General features: G+C 40.8%; 1 protein-coding gene across 8 annotated transcripts in view; it reads right to left on the bottom strand.

The window, feature by feature from the left end:
• Positions 1-26,916, bottom strand: part of tenm4 (teneurin transmembrane protein 4) — a 452,208-nt gene that overhangs the window by 14,131 nt on the left and 411,161 nt on the right. For all 8 annotated transcript variants that reach the window (XM_060826616.1, XM_060826618.1, XM_060826612.1 and 5 more), the window contains 3 exons: positions 12,568-12,864; positions 8,142-9,753; positions 3,300-3,442 (listed from right to left, as the gene is read on the bottom strand). In XM_060826616.1, coding sequence (XP_060682599.1) covers positions 3,300-3,442; positions 8,142-9,753; positions 12,568-12,864 — 2,052 coding nt within the window. The remainder of the gene's footprint in view (positions 1-3,299; positions 3,443-8,141; positions 9,754-12,567; positions 12,865-26,916) is intronic.

The raw sequence follows: 26,916 nt of genomic DNA, 5'->3' as shown, positions 1-26,916 counted from the left end.
GAAATGATTAGATAAGATTATTAAACAGGAGATTAGTTCTAAGTTCTCACTGATTTAATGCCAGGTATACGGAGAGTTGTGTAGCCTCTCAGACGTTTAGAAAGGATGAACAGGACATGAAGTTTCACCCCATTATTAACTGTTTTTGTTCGGGGGTGGGTGTAGAGGGCTTGGCTCACACATGAAGAAAACTTGAACACAGAAGGGTCATTTGAACTCAGCATCAAATTCAAAAAGATCTTATTTTCTCTGTAGCAAGGTCCTTAACCTGCAATGTCGGAGTGAAACATTTATTGAGGAGACATAAATGTGCATTAGAAGGTGGATAAGATCTGTCAAATTGTCAAGCTGTCAATTTAAGTGAATCCAACTCTAAATATTAATGAAATAGAGCCTGTCTGTGTCAATGAATATTGAAAAAAATCTGTTCCATTACTTACACAAATGTTTAACAATACCTCAACAGCTATATTTATGTCATTATTGTTAGTTGGTTGCTTTCCACAACTTACAATTATCCCATAATGGTGGTTGGAGGATGGTGTATAAATTCAAAGTTTAATTGACAACTCAAGTTATTTGAAGGATTGCTATCTTTGCTGTAGGTTTGTGAGTATATGTTTATTTTCATTTGGGCTGATGAGCTTTTAAAGCATTGAATGGATGTTCATGAATGGGCGTGATTGTTTGCTTTAATGAAAGGTGTAATAGATATTCAGACTTTTTCACGCAGAGGGTGGTGCATGTATGGACTAAGCTGCCAGAGGAAGTAGTGGAGGATGGTACAATTACAACATTTAAAAGGGATCTGGATGGGTATATGAATAAGAAGGGTTTAAAGGGATATGGTCCAAGTGCTGGTAAATGGGACTGGATTAGATTAGAATATTTGAGTGACATGGACAAGTTGGACTGAAGAGTCTGTTTCCATATTGTATATCTCTATGATTCTGAAATGAATTCTGAAGCTTGCCCATAGTGAAGACTGGATGAGTCGATGTGGATGGTGTGAGGACAATGTGTGGTGGATGATTGGTACGCATGGAATGTAGGTGAGGAACTGATGGAGTGTGAGGGAGGACCACTAGAACATCTGTTATTTTTTAACAATATCAGACTGTTAATAAAAACCTGGTGAACTGAGTTAGGCCTTTTGAACAACCCATCTCTGCACTTGGCAGCCACCGTCATTGTCTTCAATCTATATTTGAGCCTGACTCCATCCCTCATCCACCTTGGAGTGAAAATTGAACCATCCAGGGAACTGTATCCCAAGGTAAGTGCAGTAAACGGGGGAATTTCCCAACTCAAACTACCTACTTGTAGACATCTCCAGCCGTGAGACTCCATTCTGAATTGTCACTGATTTACCTTAGAGGGTCATACAAATAATGGTGCAGGAGAACATCATTTGACCTGTTTTTCCTATACTATTGTTGGTTCTTTAATTAAAATAATCTCATATTTTCCTCATACTTTTTATATTTGATATTTCATTTCTTTTGATACATCTTCAAACACTCATAGTAAATGAGTTATTGGTTAATGTAATTTGCTCATTATGTGTGTTGGACTGTTGAAAAGGAACACATTATTACTGGTGAATAGAACAATAGCAAATCATTGGTAAAGCTATAATAACACATCACTCTGAAGGGATTTAGTACATAATTAAATTGGATTTAACAAGATGCTATTTATTTACTGAACACGTGTAAGTTGTAGATATTTTTAACAAACTTGTTCAGATGTGTTACATGCACCTCTGGAACATGCTGGACTTTAATCTGGGTCTTCTGGTTTAAAGAACGAACCATTGTAGATGTTTTTTAATCAACCTATTCAGATATTTCTAGAGTAAGTAGGACCTAAACCCAGGCCTTCTGGGTGAAAGGAGTCAGTGAGACTTAAACCCAGGCCTTCTGGATCAAAGATAGGGACAATACCACTATGACATATTAATTCGCAGAGAATTAAAATATACAGGAATCACACCTTAATGAGGTGTGAACTAGCAAGAAAACATCTGTTTCTATCTGAAATTCAAAGAGCACTTAACATGCTGAATGTGATACATTGCCAGTGGAAATAATACAACTAATAATTGTCAGTGTCTTTGGTTAATTGGAACAAGGTCACAATTTAAACATGGGTGGTTTAATAGATTGGGTCTGTACTTAATTGGTTTCCATGTACATTTAAGTTATCACTGCCCCATCAGTGACCAAACCATTTCTGTTCCTAATTTTATGTCAATTGTTGTGTTACACAAACATTATTGGAGATGTCTGCAACAAACCTTTCTCTGGCAAATTGCTGAAATTCCACATTTGAAAATGTAAAATCAAATCAATTTAAGCTGACTGCTGTGTAAAACAAGCAGACTGGCCAAAAGGAGTCAAGATAAAGGTTCCTTCATTGCAAATGCACATAATGAGGCATCCTCTTTAAATTACATGTGGTCTTTTTAACGGTTTCATTTTATCCATGCATCACAGTTAAATTTGGAAAAGTAACCTTGGGGTTGGCTGAGTCTCCAGGTTAATAATAGTAATTAATGGGATTCTGAAAGCTGCAAAATAATGCTGTTTCCAATTCGCACAATTTTGAGGTGCTGGTGTTGGACGGTGTACAAACTTAAAAATCACACAACACCAAGCTATAGTCCAACAGGTTTAATTGGAAGCACACTAGTTTTCGGAGTGCGTAAGGCACAGAATTTATAGCAAAAATTTATAGTATGATGTAACTGAAATTGTACATTGAAAAATACCTTGATTGTCTGTTGAGTCTTTCATCTGTTCGAATACCATTGATAGTTTCACTTCTTTCATGTGTAAATCACAAAACTTTTTTTAAAAGTTGCATTCTCAAGTTAACTGTAACAATTGGTGTTAGCTAGACAATATGTTGAAGGCGTTAGCCCCCTGTATTCTCTGTCTATGTCATGATGTTTAGATTGATTCTAATCTAAAAAGTGAGATAAGAGTTTTACATGAATTCAAGCAATTTTTTAGCAAAGTACAATGTAATTCTACAGAGGTATTTTTCAATGTATAATTTCAGTTACATCACACTGTAAAATTTTGCTACAAATTCTGTGCCTTACAATTGTGTCCTCCACAATCACCTGATGAAGGAGCGATGCTCCGAAAGCTAGTATGCTTCCAATTAAACCTGTTGGACTATAACCTGGTGTTGTGTGATTTTTAATTTTCCAATTCTCACATGATTCTACAATCAATAACAGAGAGTGGTTTTTGGGTTGTGTGGGAATTGGGGAGGAGGGAAGTTGTTACCTTGCTGCTGTCCCACTGTTGAGTTTTCATCTGAGTGTTGTGAAGCTCATAGGAAGGTTCCATTGAAGACGTTTCTGGTTTTGGATAACCTGGAATAACATTATGCAGCTGGAACCCAAATGTCAGCAGCCAACTGTTCACATCTGTGACATGAAAAAAGTAAAATCACATTCAAACACTTTCAGTTGTTTCACAGCAAAACACCAGGGAACTCTTAACAGCAGAAGTACTATGAAGATTTGGATGATCATCAGCGGTGTACTTATTATGACTATATTGTGCATGTCAAATTAAAAGGCATATTGTACAGCTAACGTGGTTGTTATGAAGGCAGTTGTGTGTATGTTGCCCCTTTAAGAGACCTACTTATGTGACCTGGAGTGGGAGCTGGGGGAGACAGTCTAAAACCGACTGTGGAGCTGCGAGAATGCACAGTAACATATTTCCTGTTCAAGTTGATACTCCATCTACGCCGTGTTCTATTTCTGGTTCGAGTGAACCACCAACACAGTAGTGGTCTATAATACAGTTTCAAGCACTGAAATAACTGGTACTTCTGAAGTACTCAATGCATACAGGGGACTCTCTCAACAGCTTTTCCTGAAGTGAGAAGCAATGCATGCTGTGGAAGATTTGGAAAGTGGGTAGTTTTATAGCAGGAGGCTAATGACACTTGAAAAGGAGAGCAGATTGCACTGAGGAGATTCTGGGAGCAGAAAGAAGATTTCAAGACTGAGAGAATTTGACAACAGAACCATAAGACATAAGAGCAGGTACAGGCTATGTGGTCTGCTTTGCCACTCAGTAAGATCATGACTGATCTCGTAACTCTTCAATCCACTTTCCTGCCTTATCCCCATCAACCTTAATTCCATTACTGATTAAAATTCTGACTATCTTAGACTTGAATATGGGTTTAGGTCAGAGTCGTGCTGCAAAGGCACAGCATCCGAAGAGCAGGAAAATCAACGTTTCGGGCAAAAGCCCTTCATCAGGGATGGAGGCAGGGAGCCTCCAGGGTGGAGAGATAAGTGGAAGGTGGGGGTGGGGAGAAGGTAGCAAAGAATGCAATACGTGAATGGTGGTGGGGATGGAGGTGATAGGTCAGAGAGGATGGGGGAAGGTAGCAAAAAGTAAAATAGGTGAATGGGGGTGGGGAATGCACTTCACCCTCCCCTCTGACCTATCACCTCCATCCCCGCCCCCATTCAGCTATTGTACTCTTTGCTACCTTCCCCCACCCTTCTCTCTGACCTATCACCCCCATTCATCTATTGTACTATTTGCTACCTTCTCCCCAGCAGCGCCCCCCCCCCCCATTTATCTCTCCACCACGGAGGCTCCCTGTATCCATCCCTGATGAAGGGCTTTTGTCGACTTTCCCGCTCTTCAGATGCTGCCTGACCTGCTGCGCTTTTCCAGCACCATGCTAAACTAGGCTCTGGTTTCCAGCATCTGCAGTCCTCACTTTTGCTCACTCTTGAATATACCTAATGACCCAGCCTCAGCATCTCTCTGTTGTTAATAATTCCACAGATTTTATCTATTATTTCAATTTATTATATTTTACAGATTATTATTTCCACTATCCTCAGAAAGAGAAAACAAATCATCCCCATCTTTGTCATAGATGGCAACCCTTTATTCTGAGATTGTGCTGTCTGGTCCTAGACTCTGCAACCAGGGGGCACCACCTGTCCACATCTATCCTGTCAAACCAGAATAAGATTTGTTTATGTTTCAATAAGGCCTCCTTTAATTCTTCAAAATTCCAACAAATTAAGGCTCAACTTACTAACCTATTATTTAAAAAAATCCTCAATACCTGGATCAACCTAGTGGGAGGAGCAAATTACTGCAGATGCTGGAATCTGTACTGAAAACATCAAATACTGGAGATCACAGCAGGTTAGACAGCATCCATGGAGAGAGAGCAAGCTAACCTTTCGAGTCTCGATGACGTCATCACAGCTGAACAGTACAGATTCCAGCATCTGCAGTAATTTGCTCCTTCCACTAGGTTGATCCAGGTATTGAGGATTTTTTTTTATTGCAACTGGGGCCTGACTATATAGGTTTAGAAAGAGTTCTAATTTTTTTAATACATTATTGTTTTTGAAATTAGACGTAGGTTGAGGGACCAACATTGATTCAGTATAAAGCCAGTAGTGGTCAAGGGGATTCTGGGTCTCCTTTACGTGCCTACTCTCACTGCCCCCCCATCCAAACTAGTTGAAAATGGTAACCGTCAGAAATCTGATCCTGTCCACAATTTTCAAATGTCTATGGATTTTCCATGTTTTTATGAAAATATGATGATAAAGAGGCAGAGAGAGCATAAAAGGATATGAAGTGATTCTGAACCAAGGAAAGAGTGGGAGGCATGGTGGCTCACAATGCCAGGGACTTGTGCTTGATTCCAGCCTTGGGTGACTGTTCATATGGAGTTTGCATATTCTCCTCATGATATGCATGGGTTTCTGCCAACTATTCCAGTTTCTTCCCACAGTCTAAGGATGTGCTGGTTCGGCAGATTGCCCTAAATTGAGAACTGCAGATGCTGGGGATCAGATTTGAGAGTGTGGTTCTGGAAAAGCAAAGCAGGTCAGGCATCATCCGAGGAGCAGGATAATCGACGTTTTGGGCATAGGTCCTTCATCAGGAATGGTAAATGTGAGGCCATAGAGATAGGATAAAGTGGGGGATTTGTTCTGGGTGAGTTGCTGGTTGGAGGGTCAGTGCAAACTTCACAGGCCAAATGGCCTTCATCTGCAATGTAGTGATTCTGAGAGAAATTATTTCAAATTACTGACCCACAGAAAATTTCTGCCTCCTCACAGAAACTTCTCAGAATGGGTTGTTGGGGAAATCTGTCGATGATGGAAATGAGTAAATTAAATTATTCTGAGCCTTATTTGTGAGGTGGTCAGAAATTTTCACACTCATAAGGGCGGCACAGTGGCTCAGTGGTCCCAGGTTCGATTCTGGCCTCGGGCAACTGTCTGTGTGGAGTTTGCACATTCTTCCCGTGTCTGCGTGGGTTTCCTCCCGGTGCTCCGGTTTCCGCCCACAATCACAAAGATTAGGTGAACTGGCTATGTTAAATTGCCCATAGTGTTTGGTGCATTAGTCAGAGGGAAATGGGTCTGGGTGGGTTTCTCTTCGGAGTGTTGGTGTGGGCTGGTTGGGCCGAAGGGCCTGTTTCCACACTGTGGGGAATCTAATCATAACACCTCTCATCTGCTGAAAACAAGTATGGGTTACATATGTTTCCTGAAGAAGGGCTTATGCTCGAAATGTCGATTCTCCTGTTCCTTTGATGCTGCCTGACCTGCTGCACTTTTCCAGCAACACATTTTTAAGTTCTGATCTCCAGCATCTGCAGTCCTCACTTTCTCCTGGATTATATATGTTAGCAGACAATCACAGTAATTAATCCCAGAGAGATTTGCAACATATTCAGCTAGTGGTGTTACCGTTATCATTGTGATATTAATTTTAACCCTTGCCAGTAAAAAAATATTTTGATGTAAAGACCAGGACTATCCTAAAAACCTACTGTTTTTAACAGAAATGCAATAATGATAATTATATAATTGCGTTTGTAAATTGTACATATTTGTAATAAACATAGTTTGAATGCAAAGAAATCCATGGTTTTCCACATTTATGTTAATTCACTTGACTTGGTGTTGTTGTTACCAAAGTTACCAGTCATTTGCAAGTAATGATAATATCATTTGAGCTGAATACTATTCTATTATTGCAGGCTTTAGACAATCATAACATTATCATTAAAGATCACGCATGAAAACTGTGATGGTTGCAGAGATATTTTTTCTTTCATTACTTTATTTAGATTTGATCTTTTTCATGTCATCCTTCACATTTTCTTCTGTCCCTTTAATAGTAGCATTTCTTTCCATTTAGGATTTACCCTGTCCTGTGAAAATTTTATGGAAATTTTGAGATTTAATTTGGTCCCTTAACGTAAAGGATATTTGTTTTACTGTTCTAGGTAAAAAAAATTCTTTTTGTAAAAGCTGTACACTTAAAAATAGTATAGCGAATATTAAGTAAGATTGCAATAAACATTTAGAAGAACTCAGAAGTTTAATTTCATGCCAAGGAAGGATGCTGTGAAACTTGAAAGGGTTCTGAAAAGATTTAGAAGGATGTTGCCAGGGTTGGGAGGTTTGAGCTGTAGGGCAAGGCTGAATAGGCTGGGGCTATTTTCCCTGAAGCATTGGAGGCTGAGGGGTGACTTTAATATTAGAGGTTTATAAAATCATGAGGGACATGGATAGCATGAATAGTCAAGGTCTTTTCCCAGGATTGGAGAATCCAAAATAAGAGGACATAGGTTTAAGATGAGAGGGAAAAGATTTAAAAGATACCTAAGGGACAATCTTTTCACACAGAGGGTGGTATGGGTATGGAATGATCCAGAGGAAGTGGTGGAGGCTGGTACAATTACAACATTTAAAAGGCATCTGGATGAGTATATGAATAAGAAAGGTTTAGAAGGATATGGGCCAAATGCTGGCAAATGGGACGAGATCAATTTCGGATATCTGGTCGGCATGGACAAGTTGGACTGAAGGGTTTGTTTCCATGTTGTCCAACTCTACCACTCTATGACTCTATAACTCTCGATCATAGAACGCTGGTCAGCTCACAATATAATGAATATATTTGAGGACATGGATTAGATTGTGGTGTACAGTGAAACAATCATCCATTAAGTCTGTAGGAATTACCAATGGCACAGCTATTTACTTGAAACAGAACATGTGATCATTAGAATATGAATTTATATAAGGTAAATATGATCATCCTTACCTGTCATGTAACATTTAATATCTTGCATATTGCTGACTGGGTTGTTATTTTTAAACATGTACAAATTAAAAGGTACAAGACTGTCACTGAGATGATTCCACACATCATGATCAGGTGCTGTCCATCTTCCAGAAAGCACATCATAATCTCGCCGTCCAAAGTGTACCAGTTTGGTGAGGGGATCATATAAGCCACCATGATAGCCTACAATGAGTTGAAAAGCTGGATTTGTGTCCATATAAATCTCTCCATAAGCAGTATAGCTGAGCTGCTTAATCATTAAACCAGTTCCACTGAATACAGCTAATGGGGTTCCTGTATTATCACAGGCAATATAGAATTCATCACCACTGCTAATTTCCATTGCAAAAAGGTGACCTTGAAGGTCATAATAAAGGGATGCTATTTCAGAACTTGTATGATTGTACATGTGGGTAATTCTGGCAGGATTACTCAGATCTGCATAGAAAAATTGTAAGTAAATCCCAGTGGTGGTTCTACTTGAAACCCGTCTTCCAACTCCATCATATCGATAATGCACTCTCCAACCATTTGATTTACTGTAAGCTTTACTGAGAAGTCCAGCTGAATTGTACTCAAAGATAATACTTCCCCTTTGTCGTAAGAAACCATCCTCATCTACTTTGTATTGGACTTCTCCAAGATGTGTAATCCGATCACTCCTGTCATGCCTCAGTGGAGTCAGACGAGCACTATTGCCAGGACTTAGTAAATGGAGATTTCCATTTAGATCGTAGCTGTAGCGCCACAGAGGTTTGTCATTCAAGGATACAGTCTGCAATTGGCCATCTGTATCATATTCATAAGCGTACCTTGATGTATTGGCATAGGGACCAACCTTTAGTTCCCGTTTTACGACCCTACCCATGTTGTCATATTGCACTGTCATCCAATACATGAGTGATCTGAAAATTTCATACTGAACCTCTTTAACTCGCCCATAAGCATCAAAATGCTTAGTGTGAGTCATGACTGCTGTGGTGATGATCTGATTAATGTCATAATAAATTACACCAAATTTTCCAAATTGTTCAATTTTCCCTGAAACATCATCATATCGATAGAGATCAATTGGCAATGGTGTCTCATTGATCACAGCTTGCATGCTGGTAACCCGGAAACTGTTGTCATAGTTATAATCAAAGCGAGCATTCACCATTCCTTCCTCACTGAACCGAAAGATCTGTCTGTCAATAAGAGGACCAATTTGCCTGAAACGTATTGTGCAAGTAAAGCCTTCGTTCTGCAAGTTGACAGTTTTAAGCATTCCAGCTGTTTCATCATAGGTAAAGCCAATCCTAGTGGTATCATAAAGAATTTCTGAGAGCTTGGACAGCTTGCCATACTTGTATAGCACACGGCGCCCAGTTCCCAGATATGAAGTTTGCAACAGCTGATTGTCCTCTGTGTAGTCTTGAATCACAGAAGCATTGCCCTCAGGAGGTTTGTAGATGTTCCTGTAGTAGCCCACAGAACGAATGGTTTCCAGACTCTGCTGAGCCACATTTGGCATTGTCACAGAAGAAAGCCGATCATTTTTGTCAAATTCAAAGATGTATTGTCTTTGACTATGTAGAAGTAGCACTGCAGACTATGAGAAACAGGAGAAATAATATTTAATAGCTGCCAATCACACATCATGATATGCATGCATCCATTAATTATTTCATTTATTTACATCAATCTTCCTGGGCAGATTAATTAATTACAAAGAACAAAGTAGTCAGGATGTAAGTTTGCCCACTGAACTGGAAGGTTCGTCTTCAACATACTGGGTAGCATCATCAGTGGGCATCCAGTGAAGCACTGATGTTAGTGACTCGCTTTTTATTTATGTATTTAGTTTTCCTTGGGTTGGTGATGTCATTTGCTGTGGTGATGTCATTTCCTGTTCTTTTTCTCCAAAGGTGGTAAATGGGGTCCAAGTTGATGTGTTTGTTGATAGAGTTGGAATGGATGGCATGCCAACAGGAACTCTATCAACAAACACATCGACTTAGACCCCATTTACCACCCTCTGAGAAAAAGAACATGAAATGACATCTCCAACCCACAAATTATTAATGGAGTTCCGGTTTGAATGCCAGGCCTCTAGGAGTTCCCGTGCATATCTTTGTTTAGCCTGTCCCAGGATGGATGTCTTGTCCCAGTTGAACTGGTGTCTCTCTTCGTCTGTATATATGGATACTAGTGATAGTTGGTCATGTCTTTTGGTGCTAGTTGTGCAGGATATATGATACGGAATACATAAACCAGTGCTTCATCGGAGGCACACATCGTATGGTGATGAAACATCTGAAAATGAACCTTCCAACTTAGTGAGCAAACTCACATCCAGAACTTCAATCTGAGCTACAATTCTTGTCAAAGCTCACTAACATGAGCTTTGGTGGCATGTTAAATTTGTAGTCAAACCTAAACAGATGCCCAGAGTACAGCCCCTATGGAATTATTCAAATCTTGTAAATTAGTCGACATTGTAAATATAGCAGGCAAGCTAGATCTGAACTAAATTCATGGGCCACATTAATACCTATTGAAAGGTATCACAGATGGGTCCCCACACCATAGAATGGTTTTCTTTACAGAATTCAGTAACGTACTTGAAAACAGAAGGAAAAAGTTTCAACTGCCATTTAAAGCAAAAATATTCAGATGACCAGTTGAGGCAGACAGAAGATTGTTTTTATCCACATGTTGAGGGGCAGATAATTACAATTGAAATTTGATGGCGTGATTTACCACTTCCATTCTAATAAACAACTATTTCTCATCAGAAATCTGATATAGTCATGATTGAAATGGATTCATGCCATAAAAAGACAAAGATCATTCCACTGTCGAAAGCAGAAACTTTGGAAATGCTTGCTGAGCAACAGAAACTGCTTTGTCGTAGCAGCACAAGATGGTACATTCTTCCTGACATTTAATACTGCAAATGTGCTGCTTCCTAGTAGACTTGTGCAAGAAATAGCAGGATGTTAAGTAAACTCAATACTTGCGATTTTGGAGGTTTTTAGTTCAGTTTGTGGATCAGATTGTAAGTTTGCTCGCTGAACTGGTAGATCTGTTTCCAGACATCACTGTGCTAGGTTACATGCTTGGTGCTCATGTATCCTGCACCAACTAGACACCAAAGGCATGACCACCTATCACTAGTATCCATATATACAGATGAAGAGAGACACCAGTTCGACTGGGACAATGTATCCATCCGGGAACTCCTAGAGGCCTGGCATTCAAATCGGAACTCCATTAACAAACATATCGATTTGGACCCCATTTACCAACCTCTCAGAAAAAGAACTGGAAGTGTTATCACTCACCACAACAGACCATGAGACATATAAATAGGAAGCAGGATAGAACACAAGCGCTTCATCCAAGCCTCAGTGATGATGTTACCTAGCATGGTGATGAAACGTTTGAGAACAAATCTACCAACTCAGCGAGCAAACTTACAACCCAAACTCAATACTGCCAGGAAAGATATTCCATTGCAAATTATCGTGATTATCGTCATGTGAAATCAACTCTGCTGGCCTGACACTGCATACAAATACCAAGTAATCAGCTTTTGAGGTAAATCCTCTTTTCAAAGCTTAAGAATGGCACCCAATCACGAAGTAGATAAAAGAGAACATTTTAAGGACACTCTGAAAACCACATTGCAAAGGGGTCATTGACATTAATGTGTGGAGGACCTGCCTACCTCATCCAAGGAGTTGCAACACTGTCCAGTACTGACTGTGTAAACTTTGTTGCAGAGGAGTAACAAAAGTGGAAGGAGAGAGCCATAAACATCCTTAATAAATGCAGTTCTTCTTTACTTTGCCCAAAGACCTATGGCTCCAGGATTGACTTCAGGACATAGAAATCGTGAAAGCCTCATTTATGCACTTCAAGAACTGACGACGACAACAGTGATGCTTTGCACAACACTGATAACAGGTCCCTGCTGACATATATATAAGGACTAAAGGATGATAAACTGGTGCCAACATATAAAAAATTATCAGCACCATTACAATGCATTATCAATTGTTTTACAAATGAATATATTTTAAACTTTGCTACGTATTTTGCTATTTAATTTGTAGAAGATATTCTCATTGTACTTTATCTATGACCAAACAATGAAACAATCAAGTCCAATGAAAAAAGACTTAGATTATTGGTCCTCAGTGCATTACCCGTGACTGTTATAGAAAAAGTAGTGTTTTTGTGATTTCAGTCTAATAATATGTTATAATTGATCCAGTATTCAAAAAGGTCAATGAATTTTCAGTTGTTTAAATCTAATAGAGTGTTCTCCTCCTACATAAGGGACAGCAACTAACTTATTTTCTCAAAACATTTATCATGTGTGACAAAAGTGAACTTGAAGATGCCTCTGTGATAATACCTTTTCAAGGTAAGTGTAGGTCCAGGACTTTCCATCAGCAAAGGTTCTGGATACAATCCTGCCGGCCTGGTCATAGTCAATTCTTTCCGACATGGTACCTCTTTGGATACCTGCCACCTGACCAGTTGAAGAGTATGTCACATTCACCCCATTTAGTCTGCTGCTTGGAGACCACAGAGTAGGTCGGCCAACCTGATCATATAGGATTCGGAGGGTAAACTTCCGATGATCATCATATATTTTTTCTGTTCTAGTTACGCGATCAAAATCCAGAGAGAGCAAATTTCGGCTATGGACCTGTAAAATATTGAAAACATTCCATAATACTCCTTGATAACTCTTTTATTGAATAAAAAGGAAGAAAAGTTTTAAAAAATATCATCAGCAATGAGATTTAACAACAAAGTTTGGTATAGAGTTGTAAACTTGCACTTGCCTGCGTATATTTTGTTATGTTTTTCCTTTAATTTTTCAAAATACCATGCATAATACTTTCTGCCTAGCCACTTAAAAAAAACCCAGCAATTTTTCATTTTACTCTTGCTCTGCTAAAAGCCTAATATTTCTGCTTTAAGCATGTACTCCACAATGGACAGCAGAGCTTGGTCATGATGGATCTTACTGATTTTGGTCACATTTGGAAGAAGCTCCCACCCAAGAGAGGACTGTGCCTCATTAAGAAAGAACTTCTATCTTTAGAATGTCCATTCCATCCTTAAGATGTACAGTATATTTCACACCCAATGAATTACTTTGTAAGTGTAGACTACTAGTGCTTTCTCGGTAAACATTACAGCCAATCTGCCTGTAGCCAAGAGATGGATAATTGATTATTCTATTTTGTGGACAATAATTAAAATAGGACTGTTGGCAGGAGCACTTCATTTCTCTGTTCCTTTGCACTCTATGTAGAGATGCACACAGGGCTTAAATACAGAAATGCTATGTTTGATGCCTTCTTCAGATCAAGAATAAATGGAAAATACCTGATTACTTTTAAGTCTGAACTCCCTGCTTCTTTCTAAACATGCAGCATAGTTTTATTTAATTGAAATGAGCAGTCAAGTAAAACTTAGTTGAATATATTATTGACTGTAAACATAGCTTACAAATCTAATGATAGTTGGTGAGAGAACTGGCTTCCAAATCCTGGAGCCCAAGTTGCAAGTTAATTTCCCCAACGTCTTTCAAGATCGTAAAGGTGTAATTTTATTACCCATTCCTGCAAATCAGTGGGCTCGGGCACGATCCAGTGCCCTATGATGTGGTAATGGAACGATGTTCCTGACAATGCCATTGTCAGGAAAGCAGTACATAACAGGCATCTGGCTTTCCCTCCTAGCATCCTCAACGTTGACAGTAAGAAGCAACACCAGATGTTCAAGCATAGCTCTGTAAAGTTGTAGCCATTAGTGGTTTTCTCTGAGAAACAAGTCAGAATGTAAGGAGGGAAATATTAGTCCTGTGGGTTTTTTTGAGCATTGGAGAAGTCAGTCACTTCTGATTGGTCCTCAGACTACAAGATGGGTTAGAACAAGAAAAAGCCACTTTATTAGGTACTTTATTAAGAAAGAGGAGGTTAGCTTCTGGAGTTAGTGGTATTGTCACACAAGAGCCTTCAGCAAATCTTTTGATATGCAGTACTCTTTGCATGTTGTCACATGTATGCTAACCATTCAGAAAGTAAGTTTCCTGTTGGGTAAATTGGAGTGATTTTCTCTCGAGGCTGATAAAACATCATTGGTGGAGTTGAATTTACACAAACTAGGAAAAATAAGAAATCTTATTAAATTAGCTACACCTAAATTATCGTGACCTTGTTCTAATAACAAACTGAATGATTCCCAAATTTTAGCAGAAAATACATAATCTGCCAGATAATGTAGAGATCCAAGATGGTTGCCTATAAATACCTTGTGCCGTAGAAGCTGCCCATGTGGCTCTAACTTGCATGTCACTAGAAAGATCTGTGCAAGCAGATGACCGCAGTCTCAGATCCTTAAGCTAAAGCTCTCCAAATGCTTTTGCAGTGAAATGTACTCCTTTAGTACATATTTCCACATTAAGTTTTATACAACCCATCTACACTCAGTATCTTCTTCAAGAAGAGTTGTGGGTTGTGCTCCCCCTTATATTCGACTTCACATTTCTTTCGTCCATTCCCTCCTCCTCATTCAGATTATTTTTAATATATGCATAAATTCTTATGCATTTTAAAGTGAGAAAGATCAGATTTAATTTGGAAAATTTTCTATTACTTTTTGGGAAGGAAAATAAATTGAACCAGATTTACCTTCAATTTGCTGGTCATTCAGGCTGATGTCTTAACTCTAGTTTCCAAAAATGCCTACAATAGTGTGAGTGTCCATCCCAGCATGATTGAGTAAACTAGATTGGTTTTGCTGCTAAATTAATTCAATGCTTAAGATTTACAGCCACTTGCAGTATGCTGGCTAATTATAAATGGTAAATAAATATGAGCTCTTGGATAGCTATATTAATCAATTAGAATTTGGGCACAGCACCTATAATGTCTAACAATTGAATTAACAAAGACTTGAATTGTTATTTATGAACATGGAGTCATAGAATTACCATTGATTTGAGAACTACTGCAGTTATCCCAGTTAGTCAGTTTCAAGTTCCCAGTGAAACAAAATCATTTCATAGTAGTGGTTCAAATTGAACCATGAATAACTTAACATGTCAACGTAATTTCCCAAGATGGAGTTTTCAAATAACTTGAATGAACATAGCCTTTTAATGAACATATTTCTGTATCCAATCGTACACAACTATTTCAGTCGAGTACCTGAAAATTCAGCTAAATATGTGAACACTTACTACCATATATCATGACTTTCAAGATCGGGTGGGAATGGTCTTTGTGGAAAGTGGAAAGGGGTGGGGAGGGACATATATCCCTGGTGGTGGGGTCTTTTTGGAGGTGGCGGAAATGTTGGCGGATGATTTGGTTTATGCGAAGGTTTGTAGGGTGGAAGGTGAGCACCAGGGGCATTCTGTCCGTGTTATGGTTGGAGGGGTGGGGTCTGAGGGCGGAGGTGCAGGATGTGGATGAGATGAATTGGAGGGCATCTTTAAACACGTGGGAAGGGAAATTGCGGTCTCAAAATTGCGATTTCAAAATAAACCTCTAAATTGTTAAGAATAATACATAGTCTTATTCCTTTCTCTTTGGCCAGCGAGTTCCAACAATCATTTTTTTCTAAAATGGCACATAATAATCAGAAATACCAAGAATTTTACAACACAGTTTCCAAAGATCTCATGTGTATGAAGTAGGGAGAACAGCTGAAAAGATTCAATACAACTTCTTTTATGTTATTTGAAATGCAGTCCTATGATTGGCAAATAAGCAGATCAAGAAGAAAACCAGGGTGAGAAATTTAAAAATCACACAACACCAGGTTATAGTCTAACAAGTTAAATTGGAAGCACACTAGCTTTTGGAGTGTCGCTCCTTCATCAGGTGGTAGTGGAGGGCTCAGTTCTAACACACAGAATTTAGAGCAAAAATTTACAGTGTGATGTAACTGAAATTATACATTGAAAAATTGATTGTCTCTTAAGCCTTTCATCTGTTAGAATATCATGATAGTTTCACTTCTTTCACGTGTAAATCACAAAGCCTTTTTTAAAAAAAGTTGTATTCTCAGCTTAGCTGTTAACAATGGTGATAGCTAGACAATATGTTGAAGGTGTTAGTCCCCTGGGTTCTCTGTCTATGCCATGATATTTAGATTGATTCTAATCTAAAAAGTGAGATAACAGAGTTTTACATGAATGCATGCAGTTTTTGAGCAAAGTGCAATGTAACCCTGCAAGTACAAATTCATCCCACAAAATATGTGGACATGCGGGTCTTCGTCTGTCTGTATGTTGTGTCGAGAATTTACCTGGGCACCCTGACCTTAAATTTACCTGGATTCACCAACACATTCCACCCTGACCTTAAATTTACCTGGACCATCCCCTTCCCTTCCTGGATCTCTCCATCTCCATTAATGCTGACCGACTTGACATTGACATTTTTTACAAACCCACCGACTCCCACAGCTACCTGGATTACACCTTTTCCCACTCTACCTCTTGCAAAAATGCCATCCCGTATTCCCAATTCCTCCGCCTCTGCCGTATCTGCTCCCAGGAGGACCAGTTCCACCACAGAACACAGCAGATGGCCTCCTTCTTTAGAGACTGCAATTTCCCTTCCCAAGTGGTTAAAGATGCCCTCCAACGAATCTTGTCCACATCCCGCACCTCCGCCCTCAGACCCTACCCCTCCAACTGTAACAAGGACAGAATGCCCCTGGTGCTCACCTTCCACCCTACAGACTTCGCATAAACCAAATCATCCGCCGACATTTCCGCCACCTCCAAAAAGATCCCACCACCAGGGATATATTTCCCTCCCCACCCCTTTCCACCTTCCGCAAAGACCGTTCCCTGCGTGACTACCTGGTCAGGTCCATGTCCCCCTACAACCCACCCTCCCATCCTGGCACTTTTCCCTACCACCGCAGGAACTGTAAAACCTGCGCCCACACCTCTTCCCTCACCTCTATCCAAGGCCCTAAAGGAGCCTTCCACATCCATCAAAGTTTTACCTGCACATCCACTAATATCATTTAATGTATCCGTTGCTCCCGATGCGGTCTCCTCTACATTTGGGAGACTGGGCACCTCCTAGCAGAGCACTTTAGGGAACATCTCCGGGACACCCGCACCAATCAACCACACTGCCCCGTGGCCCAACATTTCAACTCCCCCTCCCACTCTGCTGAGGACATGGAGGTCCTGGGCCTCCTTCACCGCTGCTCCCTCACCACCAGACGCCTAGAGGAAGAACGCCTCATCTTCTGCCTCGGAACACTTCAACCCCAGGGCATCAATGTGGACTTCAACAGTTTCTTCATTTCCCCTTCCCCCACCTCACCCTAGTCCCAAACTTCCAGCTCAGCACTGTCCCCATGACTTGTCCGGACTTGTCCTACCTGCCTATCTCCTTTTCCACCTATCCACTCCACCCTCTCCTCCCTGACCTATCACCTTCATCCCCTCCCCCACTCACCCATTGTACTCTATGCTACTTTCTCCCCACCCCCATCCTCCTCGAGCTTATCTCTCCACGCTTCAGGCTCACTGCCTTTATTCCTGATAAAGGGCTTTTGCCCGAAACATCGATTTCGCTGCTCCTTGGATGCTGCCTGAACTGCTGTGCTCTTCCAGCACAACTAATCCAGAGTATGTTGTGTCTGTCTGGGTTGGGGTTGAGAGTGTGAGAAAGCGTATGTGTGTGTGTAGTGAGTGCAGAATGTCTTAAGTCTGTGAGGGGGTGCATGTGTAAGTATGGGAGTGTGTGTGTCTGTAAGGGTGTGTGTGCGTGTCTGTGTGCGCATCTGTGTATAGGAGTGCCTGTGTGTGTGAGTGTAGGAGTGTCTTTGTGTGTGTATAGTGCAATGGTGGTCATCTGTAATGTGACATGAACCCAAGGTCCCGGTTGAGGCCCTCCCTATGGGTACCAAACTTAGCTATCAGCCTCTGCTCGGCCACTTTTCGCTGCTGCCTGTCATGAAGTCCACCTTGGAGGACGGTCACCTGAAGGCCTGAGGTTGAATGCCCTGTGTCACTGAAGTTTTCCCCAACTGGGAGGGAACACTCCTGTCTGTTGATTGTTGTGTGGTGCCCATTCATCCATTGTCATAGCCTTGGATTGCTTTCCCTCATGTACCATGCCTCCGGGCATCCTTGCTTGCAACGTATAAGATAGACAACGTTGACTGAGTCACATAAATATTTGCCATGTACAAGGTGGGAGGTGTCCCCATGCGTAATGGTGGCATTTATGTCTATACTCTGACATGTCTTGCAGAACCTACAGTGACAAGGTTGTGTGGAGTTGTCCTGAAAGCCGGGCAGCTTGCTATGAACAACAATCTGTTTGAGGTTTGGCAGTTGTTTAAAGGCAAGTAGTGGAGGTGTGGGGAAGGTCTTGGTGACGTGCTAATCCTCATTGATAGTGTGTTGCAGGTCACGAAGAACATGGCATAGTTTGGGAAATACTGAACACCGAAAGGTACCCTGTCGGTTGCAGCACGTGTCTGTCTCCTGAGGAGGTCATTACGGTTCCTTGCTGTGGCACATCGGAACTGGCGGTCGATGAGTTGGGCATCGTACCCCATTCTTGTGAGGGCATCCCTGAGTACTTCCAGTTGTCCGTCATGTTCGTCCTCATCTGAGCAGATCTGGTGTACATGTAGGGTTTGTCCATAGGAGATGGCTTTTAATATGTTTTGGGTGGAAGCTGGAGAAGTGCAGCATTGTGAGGTTGTCTGTGGGTTTACGGTAGAGTGTGGTGCTGAGGTGCTCATCCTCGATGGAGATGCATGTGTCCAAGAATGAGACAGATAGTCGAGAGTAGTCCATGGTGAGTTTGATGGTGGGATGTAACTTGTTGATGTCACTGTGTAGTTTTATCAGTGACTCCTCGCAATGGGTCCAGAGGAAGAAAATGTCGTCAATGTACCTGGTGTATAATGTTGGTTGGGGATCCTGCATAGAGAAGAAGTCTTGTTCGAACCCGTGCATAAAAATGTTGGCATATTGGGGTGCAAATTTGGTCCCCATGGCTGTTCCATGTGTCTGGATGAAGAATTGGTTGTCAAAGGTGAAGACGTTGTGATCAAGGATAAAGTGGATGAGTTGTAGGATGGTGTTTGGAGATTGCCAGTTGTTGGTGTTGAATACTGAGTCTGTTACCACGATGCCATCGTTGTGGGGGATGCTGGTGTAGAGTGCGGAAACGTTCATTGTGACGAGGAATGTTCCCGGTTTGACTGGTCTGTAGGTGTTGAGTTTCTGTAAGAAATCTGTAGTGTCACGACAGAAGCTGGAGATCCCCTGTACAATAGGTTTCAAGATGCCTTCCACATAGCCAGAGAGATTCTCACATAGGATCCCATTGCCCGACATGAAGGGATGTCTTGGTGTGTTGGCGTTGTGGACCTTTGGAAGGCAGTAGAAGTCGCCTACACGAGACGTATGTGCGATGAGGGCGCGAAGGGAACTCTGAAGGGCTGGATCCAAAGTTCGGATCAGTGTGTTTAATTCACGGGTATGTTCTTTGGTTGGATCAGCTGGTAGTTTCCTGTAGTGTTCCTGGTTGTTCAGTTGTCGGTACACTTGCAGTAATCTGTTCTATTCTGAATGACAATGGCTCCTCCTTTATCAGCTGGCTTGATGACAATGTTGTGATTGGTTTTGAGAGCCTGGATGGCATTGCATTGTGAACGGGTGATGTTTTGCTCTACCTTGTGGGTACGGCTGATGAATCTGGCATTTATATATTTCCTGATGGTTTGAGCATACATGTCAAGCCCAGGGCAGCGGCCCTCCGGTGGGGTCCAAGTTGACACCTTCTTTGGTCTCTCCTCTACAGATGCCTGTGATGACTATTCCAGTTCATTAGTGGACTCTTTGGGATCACTGCTGGCACCTTGAAACAATTCCCGGAATCTCATTCGTCTGATGAACTCCTCCGTGTCTGTTGCCAGAACCAATAGGTCCATTTTGGCGGTGAGAAATCTCCATCAAGGATGGGCACCTCAGCACCACACTCTACCGCAAACCCACAGACAACCTCACAACGCTGCACTTCTCCAGCTTCCACCCAAAACATTTTAAAACAGCCATCCCTTATGGACAAGCCCTACGTATACACCGGATCTGCTCAGATGAGGAGGAACGTGACGGATACCTGGAAGTACTCACGGATGCCCTCACAAGAACGGGGTACGATGCCCAACTCATCGACCATCAGTTCCGATGTGCCACAGCAAGGAACCGTAATGACCTCCTTAGGAGACAGACACGTGCTGCAACCGACAGGGTACCCTTCGTTGTTCAGTATTTCCCAGGAGCTGAAAAGCTATGCCATGTTCTTCGTGACCTGCAACACATTATCAATGAGGATGAGCACCTCACCAAGACCTTCCCCACACCTCCACTACTTGCCTTTAAACAACTGCCAAACCTCAAACAGATCGTTGTTCATAGCAAGCTGCCCAGCTCGCAGGACAACTCCATACAACCCTGTCACGGTAGGCGCTGCAAGACGTGTCAGAGTGTGGACATAGATACCACCATTATGCGTGGGGACACTTCCCACCTTGTACACGGCAGATACTCATGTGACTCAGCCAACGTTGTCTATCTTATACGTTGCCCTGAGGCATGGTACATTGGGGAAACCGAGCAAAGGCGTCGACAACGGATGAATGGGCACCGCGCAACAATCGACAGACAGGAGTGTTCCCTCCCAGTTGGGGAACACTTCAGTGGTCCAGGACATTCGACTTCGGACCTTCGGGTGACCATCCTCCAAGGCGGACTTCGGGTCAGGCAGCAGTGAAAAGTGGCCAAGCAGAGGACGATAGCTAGTTGGCTACCCATAGGGAGGGCCTCAACTGGGACCTTGGGTTCATGTCACATTACAGGTGACCACCATTGCACTATACACACACAAAAATAGTCCTACACACACACATAGACTCTCCTATACACACATACACACAGACACACATATACACAGACGTGTACACAGACACACACACGCACCCTTACAGACACACACACTCCCACACTCACACATGCACCCCCTCACAGACTTAAGACACTCTGCACTCACTACACACACACATACGCTTTCTCACACTCATAACCCCCAACCCGGACAGACACAACATACAGACAGACAAAGACTCACATGTACACATATCTTGTGGGGTGAATTTGTACTTGCAGGGTTACATTATACTTTGCTTAAAAACTGCATGCATTCATGTAAAACTCCGTTATCTCACTTTTTGGATTAGAATCAATCTAAACATCATGGCACAGACAGAGAACACAGTTGGTTGACACCTTCAACATATTCTGGATTAGTGGTGCTGGAAGAGCACAGCAGTTCAGTCAGCATTCAACATATTGTCTAGCTATCACCATTGTTAACAGTTAACCTGAGAATGCAACTTTTTTAAAAAAAAGTTCTATGATTTGCACATGAAAGAAGTGAAACTATCATGATATTCTAACAGATGAAAGGCTTACAGACAATCAATTTTTCAATGTATAATTTCAGTTACATCACACTGCAAATTTTTGCTGTAAACTCTGTGTGTTAGGATTGAGCCCTCCACTGCCACCTGATGAAGGAGCGACGCTCCGAAAGCTAGTGTGCTTCTACTTAAGCCTGTTGGACTATAACCTGGTGTTGTGTGATTTTTAACTTTATACACCCCAGTCCAACACCGGCATCTCCAAAGGGTGAGAAATGAATTTGACCCTTGCTGCTTTCAAAAATACTCAAACAATGTGACGTGTCCATCACGGGCAGAAAAGTGGCTGAATTGTCAGAAATGATTTAAATAATATAGAAAAGGCTTCAGTTTTGGTGAAGAAGACCAATGAAGATCAGATCTGCACCCTGATGTATGTAGTAGGTAGCATCATGGAGGATGTTCTAAGATAGAGGCAAACAAACAGACAGCTGCATGTGGGATAGAATCACAACTTTTAGTGTTTGGTAACACAATATTATTGAATACACAATTTAATTGAAAGAACAAATGCGTAGAAAAGGCAGACACATCACATAGTGACCTTTACTGTTGGCAGGCAATTATGATTATGGAATATTAACAGACAATGCTTTTGAGGAAATTCTTTCAGACCTCCTAGGGTCTAGGAAATATGTAACTGTGACTAAAATGGAGCAAACGACTAGAAATAGACTGATGTCAAAAATAAAACTGAGTCTTTATGAGGGAAGAGGGAGTAATCTCAATGAAAAAGGGAAGGATTGAAGCATTCACTATATATCAGCTGCAAAAGCACATCAGCACTGAAGCCACAGAAATATGAACTACACCAGATGTCATTTTGCAATGTACCTCCTGAGGCAGGATGATATTTTCGATATGAGGAGCATCCTCCCAAAACCACAGAGCACCATAATTGCAATAGAGTTGGTCATTTCAAATCAATATGTCATTTAAAAAAAAAATTATCCATCTAACAGAGGGAGAAACACTTAAAAAAGAGCCGCATTTAAGAAATTTAAAAATGACACAACATAGAAATTACTTTCCTTGGGCAATCAAGGAATTGAAAAGCAAATATTGGAGTGTTAACATAGATGTCAATTCATAACCTGGCAATTTTAAAATTGACATAAGAACAGGGTCTCAATATCTTCTGATAATGTAGAGTGGCTCAATCAAGTTGTACTACAACCATCACCAATTTAAGTCCAAGGCTCAGGAGAGATTAAGTTTTAAGTAAAACATCTGACAACAGGACTAAATACAAAGACAGAGACATTTTTGAAACTTTATGCAACATCTAGAATCAAATAAACAATCCAGAAATAAATTCAGAACCAAATTCCTGAAGTATTTTAGAAGCTTGAGAAAGTAGAAACCAATATACCACACTGACTGTAAAAGGTATGCCTTTGAAGATATAGTTGCACAAAAAGAATCGTGAGGGCATCCAGAGTGAAGGAAAATATTAGAAAACATCATTGAGCGACATAAACTTGTGGAAGAACAAACACAAAAATAATAATCTCCTGAGGTTAGTAACATTGGAGTGTTTCACACAGTAAATAAGATGGAAAGCTGCGATTATAATGGTTTGAGTGAAATGTCTTCCACTGCTGTAAAAGTAAATCGAGTTCAAATTCCAAGCTGCAACAAAATTCAAAAGAAATACAGCCAAAGAGGCAACAAATAAACTGCTACCACTACTTGAGAAGATGTATAGTGGAAGACAGACATTGGAAACATTTGCAGGTGGCAGCACAGTCAGTAACGATTTACACCAAACTCAAGTCTGAAATTAGGTGTTGAGGTGATGAAGGGATAAGTTCAAGTGAAGAAGCTGACTTCTCCATCTCCTAAAGAAGAAATTCCAAAAACCAAGCCATATACAATACCACACAAGAATGGTGTTCAGTTTAACACAAAATAAGCAAAATGCTTTCAACAAGTAAATTGTTTACAAAGAAGAAAATGAATCATGTAGTTGTGAAGATATCACTTATGCCAAACAAACCTGTAAAAGCAAGAAAATGGCAAAGATTCAAACCATGACCTCAATTGTCTCAAGTGGCCATCTGTCTGTGTCCAAGTCCCTAGACGAATACGAAGGGCTGCCTTTGACCCACTGAGCTGGGAACCCCTGCCTGAAGACTGTCTCCCTTAACATGGCCAATTGGTTGAAGTGTATGCAATGTATTTGCCGAGTGCATTGCTAACGTAATGGAAATGTGACATTGATGTAGCATGGGGCCTTTCAGCAAGATGTCAGCATCAATGACAAGTTTCCTGGCTTTTCATCAGCACTAAAAAGCAAGACAAGAGAAAAATACTATGAGTCTGCTAGTTCTAGTTGAAGGGGAAAGGCACAAAAAAGCAAAGGAGGGAGAGGCAGAGATGAGCTAAATATCCAAATTGGCTCAACTCTGAGTGCTAAGAGAGCAAGTGAGGATCCCTGATCTTGTCTGGTTTAATCCATGAGATGATTTCCTTTCTCTGTCAGCAATACTGCAATGAAAAGTGTCAGTGCACTCCAAAATGCAGCACTGAAGTGCAGAATCACATTGTAAGCGGATCAGAGATATGCAATGAGGATGCAATGGGGCTGGTATGATTGGAATGCCAAGATTCATGGATGTGGGTTGCTGTCCTTGGGGTTTGCCCTGAGATATTGGCGCATGGTGTCCAAGTAAGGAGTAAGTTGTGAGCTGGAATTTTCATGTACCTGCTCTGACTTTCAATTTGGGCATCTTTGACATCTAATTTCTATCTGGTGGATGCGTAAACAGGAAACTGCAAATCAATGAAGTGATCATTTATTCAGATTCATTCAGATCAATAACTCATCATTCAATGAAGTGAGGTTAAATAATAATGTGGGTAATAACAAATGATAATCCATGCAAACAGCTACCCATGAGGGAGAACTTAGTTTCGCCACTCAAAACTTGCTTGGAAAATGTGACTTTCTCCCCTCAATGTCAAGAAACATCTCATTCTGTTTTCCCAATGTTCCTGCCATGGACACCATCCTTCAGGGGGTTGGGAAGGTTCAGTCCAATGTCTCTGGGAGTACGTTTGTGAAATTGAAGAATGCAGATCTTCAACAACTCAAAGAGAACTTCATATGAGATTGTTGATGATAAAGGTTTTGATAGAAGGAGCATTAGATTACTTGCAGTGTGGAAACAGGCCTTTTGGCCCAACAAGTCCACATTGACCCTCTGAAGAGCAACCCACCCAGATCCATTCCCCTACACCTAACACTACGGGCAATTTAGCATGGCCAATTCACCTAACCTGCACATTTTTGGACTGTGGGAGGAAAGCGGAGCAAACCCACGCAGACATGGGAGAATGCGCAAACTTCACACAGACAGTTGCCTGAGGTGGGAATTGAACTCGGGTCTCTGGAGCTGTGAGCCACTGTGCTGCCCCAGGTAGTCCCTTCAGAAATGTGGAGTGAAGTATAGGAGGATGCGTTGATACAGTACTATATAAAGATAAACACTTGGGTTAAGACTATGTATAAAGAAAGCTTTCTAAATAATTAAGTCATGATCCTATAATGTTTTAGGGGTTCTGAAGAGAGGAGCTAACAACTTACACCTTGTGCTTCATTAGAATGTACATAGTTAGTCTAATGTAAATTTAAAAAATGAACTATCCTAAAATTTAAATCCCTTTCATACACTAGCATACCCTATATTGTCTAAGACATCACATGATGACAACAGCCAGACATGTTATTTGCAAAATGCTGGAATCTTCTATTAGAAGATAGAAGATAGCACTTAGAAAAAGCCAATATGGTTTTACAAAGGGGGAATCATGTCTGACAAACTGGTTAAGAGTTTTTTGAGCATGTTAATATAAGGCTTGAATCAAGAGTAGATATTATTGGATAATACACCTGGATTTCCAAAAGGCAATGCTGCACTAAAGATTAACACACAAGGCTAGTTTTCATGGAATTAGCCAGAATACATTACAATGAATAGAGGATTGATTATTGGACACAACATTAAGACGAGGGATAAATGGACCATTTTCAAGTTGGCAGTCTGTGATTAGTGGGCTGCCATGATGATCAGTGGTTGGGCTCCAGCTATTTCTTATCTACATTCATGACTTAGACAAAGAGACTAAGAATAACATAACTGATTTTGCTGATGATACAAAGCTAGGTGAGTATATATTCTGTGAAGACACAAAGAGGGTTAAGTGAGTAGGCAACATGGTAGCAGATGGAATATATTGTGGAGAAGCATGAGGTTATTCACATTAGTTATAAGAATGCAGAAGAAGAATATTCATCAAAATGGAATCAAAGGATTTGGGGAATCAGGTAGAAAATTGAAGTTGAGGCAGCTATTATTGTACTGTGTAACTCGAGAGGTTATACAGTCTCTCCTGTACCTATTTCTTATACTTCAAGCTGCAGTCACCATATTGAGCAGCAAATTTTGCACACAGCAAACTTTACAAACACCAAAATGCTAACGTCCAAATAGTCTGTTTTTATGATGTAACTGATGGATAAATATTGGCAAGAATCTCATGTATAGTTTCTTTACTCTTATTCTAAATTGTGCCATAGAATCTTTTACATATATCTGAGTAGGTAGCAGAAGTTCAATGTCTTATCAAAGGTTACACCTCCATTGATGCAGCTAGTCTCAAGGACAGCACTGGAATGCCAGATTTGACTTTTGTGTTTGAGTCTTGGTGAGAGATTTCAACCCAAAGTCAAACATATGGCTAGAATGCTATGAAGTGAGCCCAATCAAGGGATTTGGGAATCAGGTAGGAAACTGAAGTTGAGGTAGCTATTATTTACTGAATAAGTCGAGAGGTCATACAGTCTCTCCTGTACCTATTTCTTTTACTTCAAGCTGCAGTCACCATATCCAGCAAATAAACAAATTATGCATGTAAAAGTCAGGAAGAGCATAGTGAACTCTGTTTTTATATTTCAGGCAAAGTATTAAACATGACACACACCAAATTAGAAATCTGTAACATATCTATTAATATTGCAGAACATTTGACAGATGATTAATATTTAGGAAAGATATGTTAAAGGTGGCTGTTGCATTTCCTCACATTCATATTACCAAATGTTTTGTTGTTCGTGGGTATGTGAGAAGTGACATCATCACAAGTGGCTTTGATCACGAGTCATACAGCTACTCATTTCTATCTTATGCTTAGTTTGCAGTACAAGTTA

Source organism: Hemiscyllium ocellatum, chromosome 6 (genome assembly GCF_020745735.1).
Source record: "Hemiscyllium ocellatum isolate sHemOce1 chromosome 6, sHemOce1.pat.X.cur, whole genome shotgun sequence".
In the NCBI taxonomy this organism is placed as follows: domain Eukaryota; kingdom Metazoa; phylum Chordata; class Chondrichthyes; order Orectolobiformes; family Hemiscylliidae; genus Hemiscyllium; species Hemiscyllium ocellatum.
The sequence above is the reverse complement of the archived record's forward strand: the minus strand, read 5'-3'. Positions and strand labels throughout refer to the sequence as shown.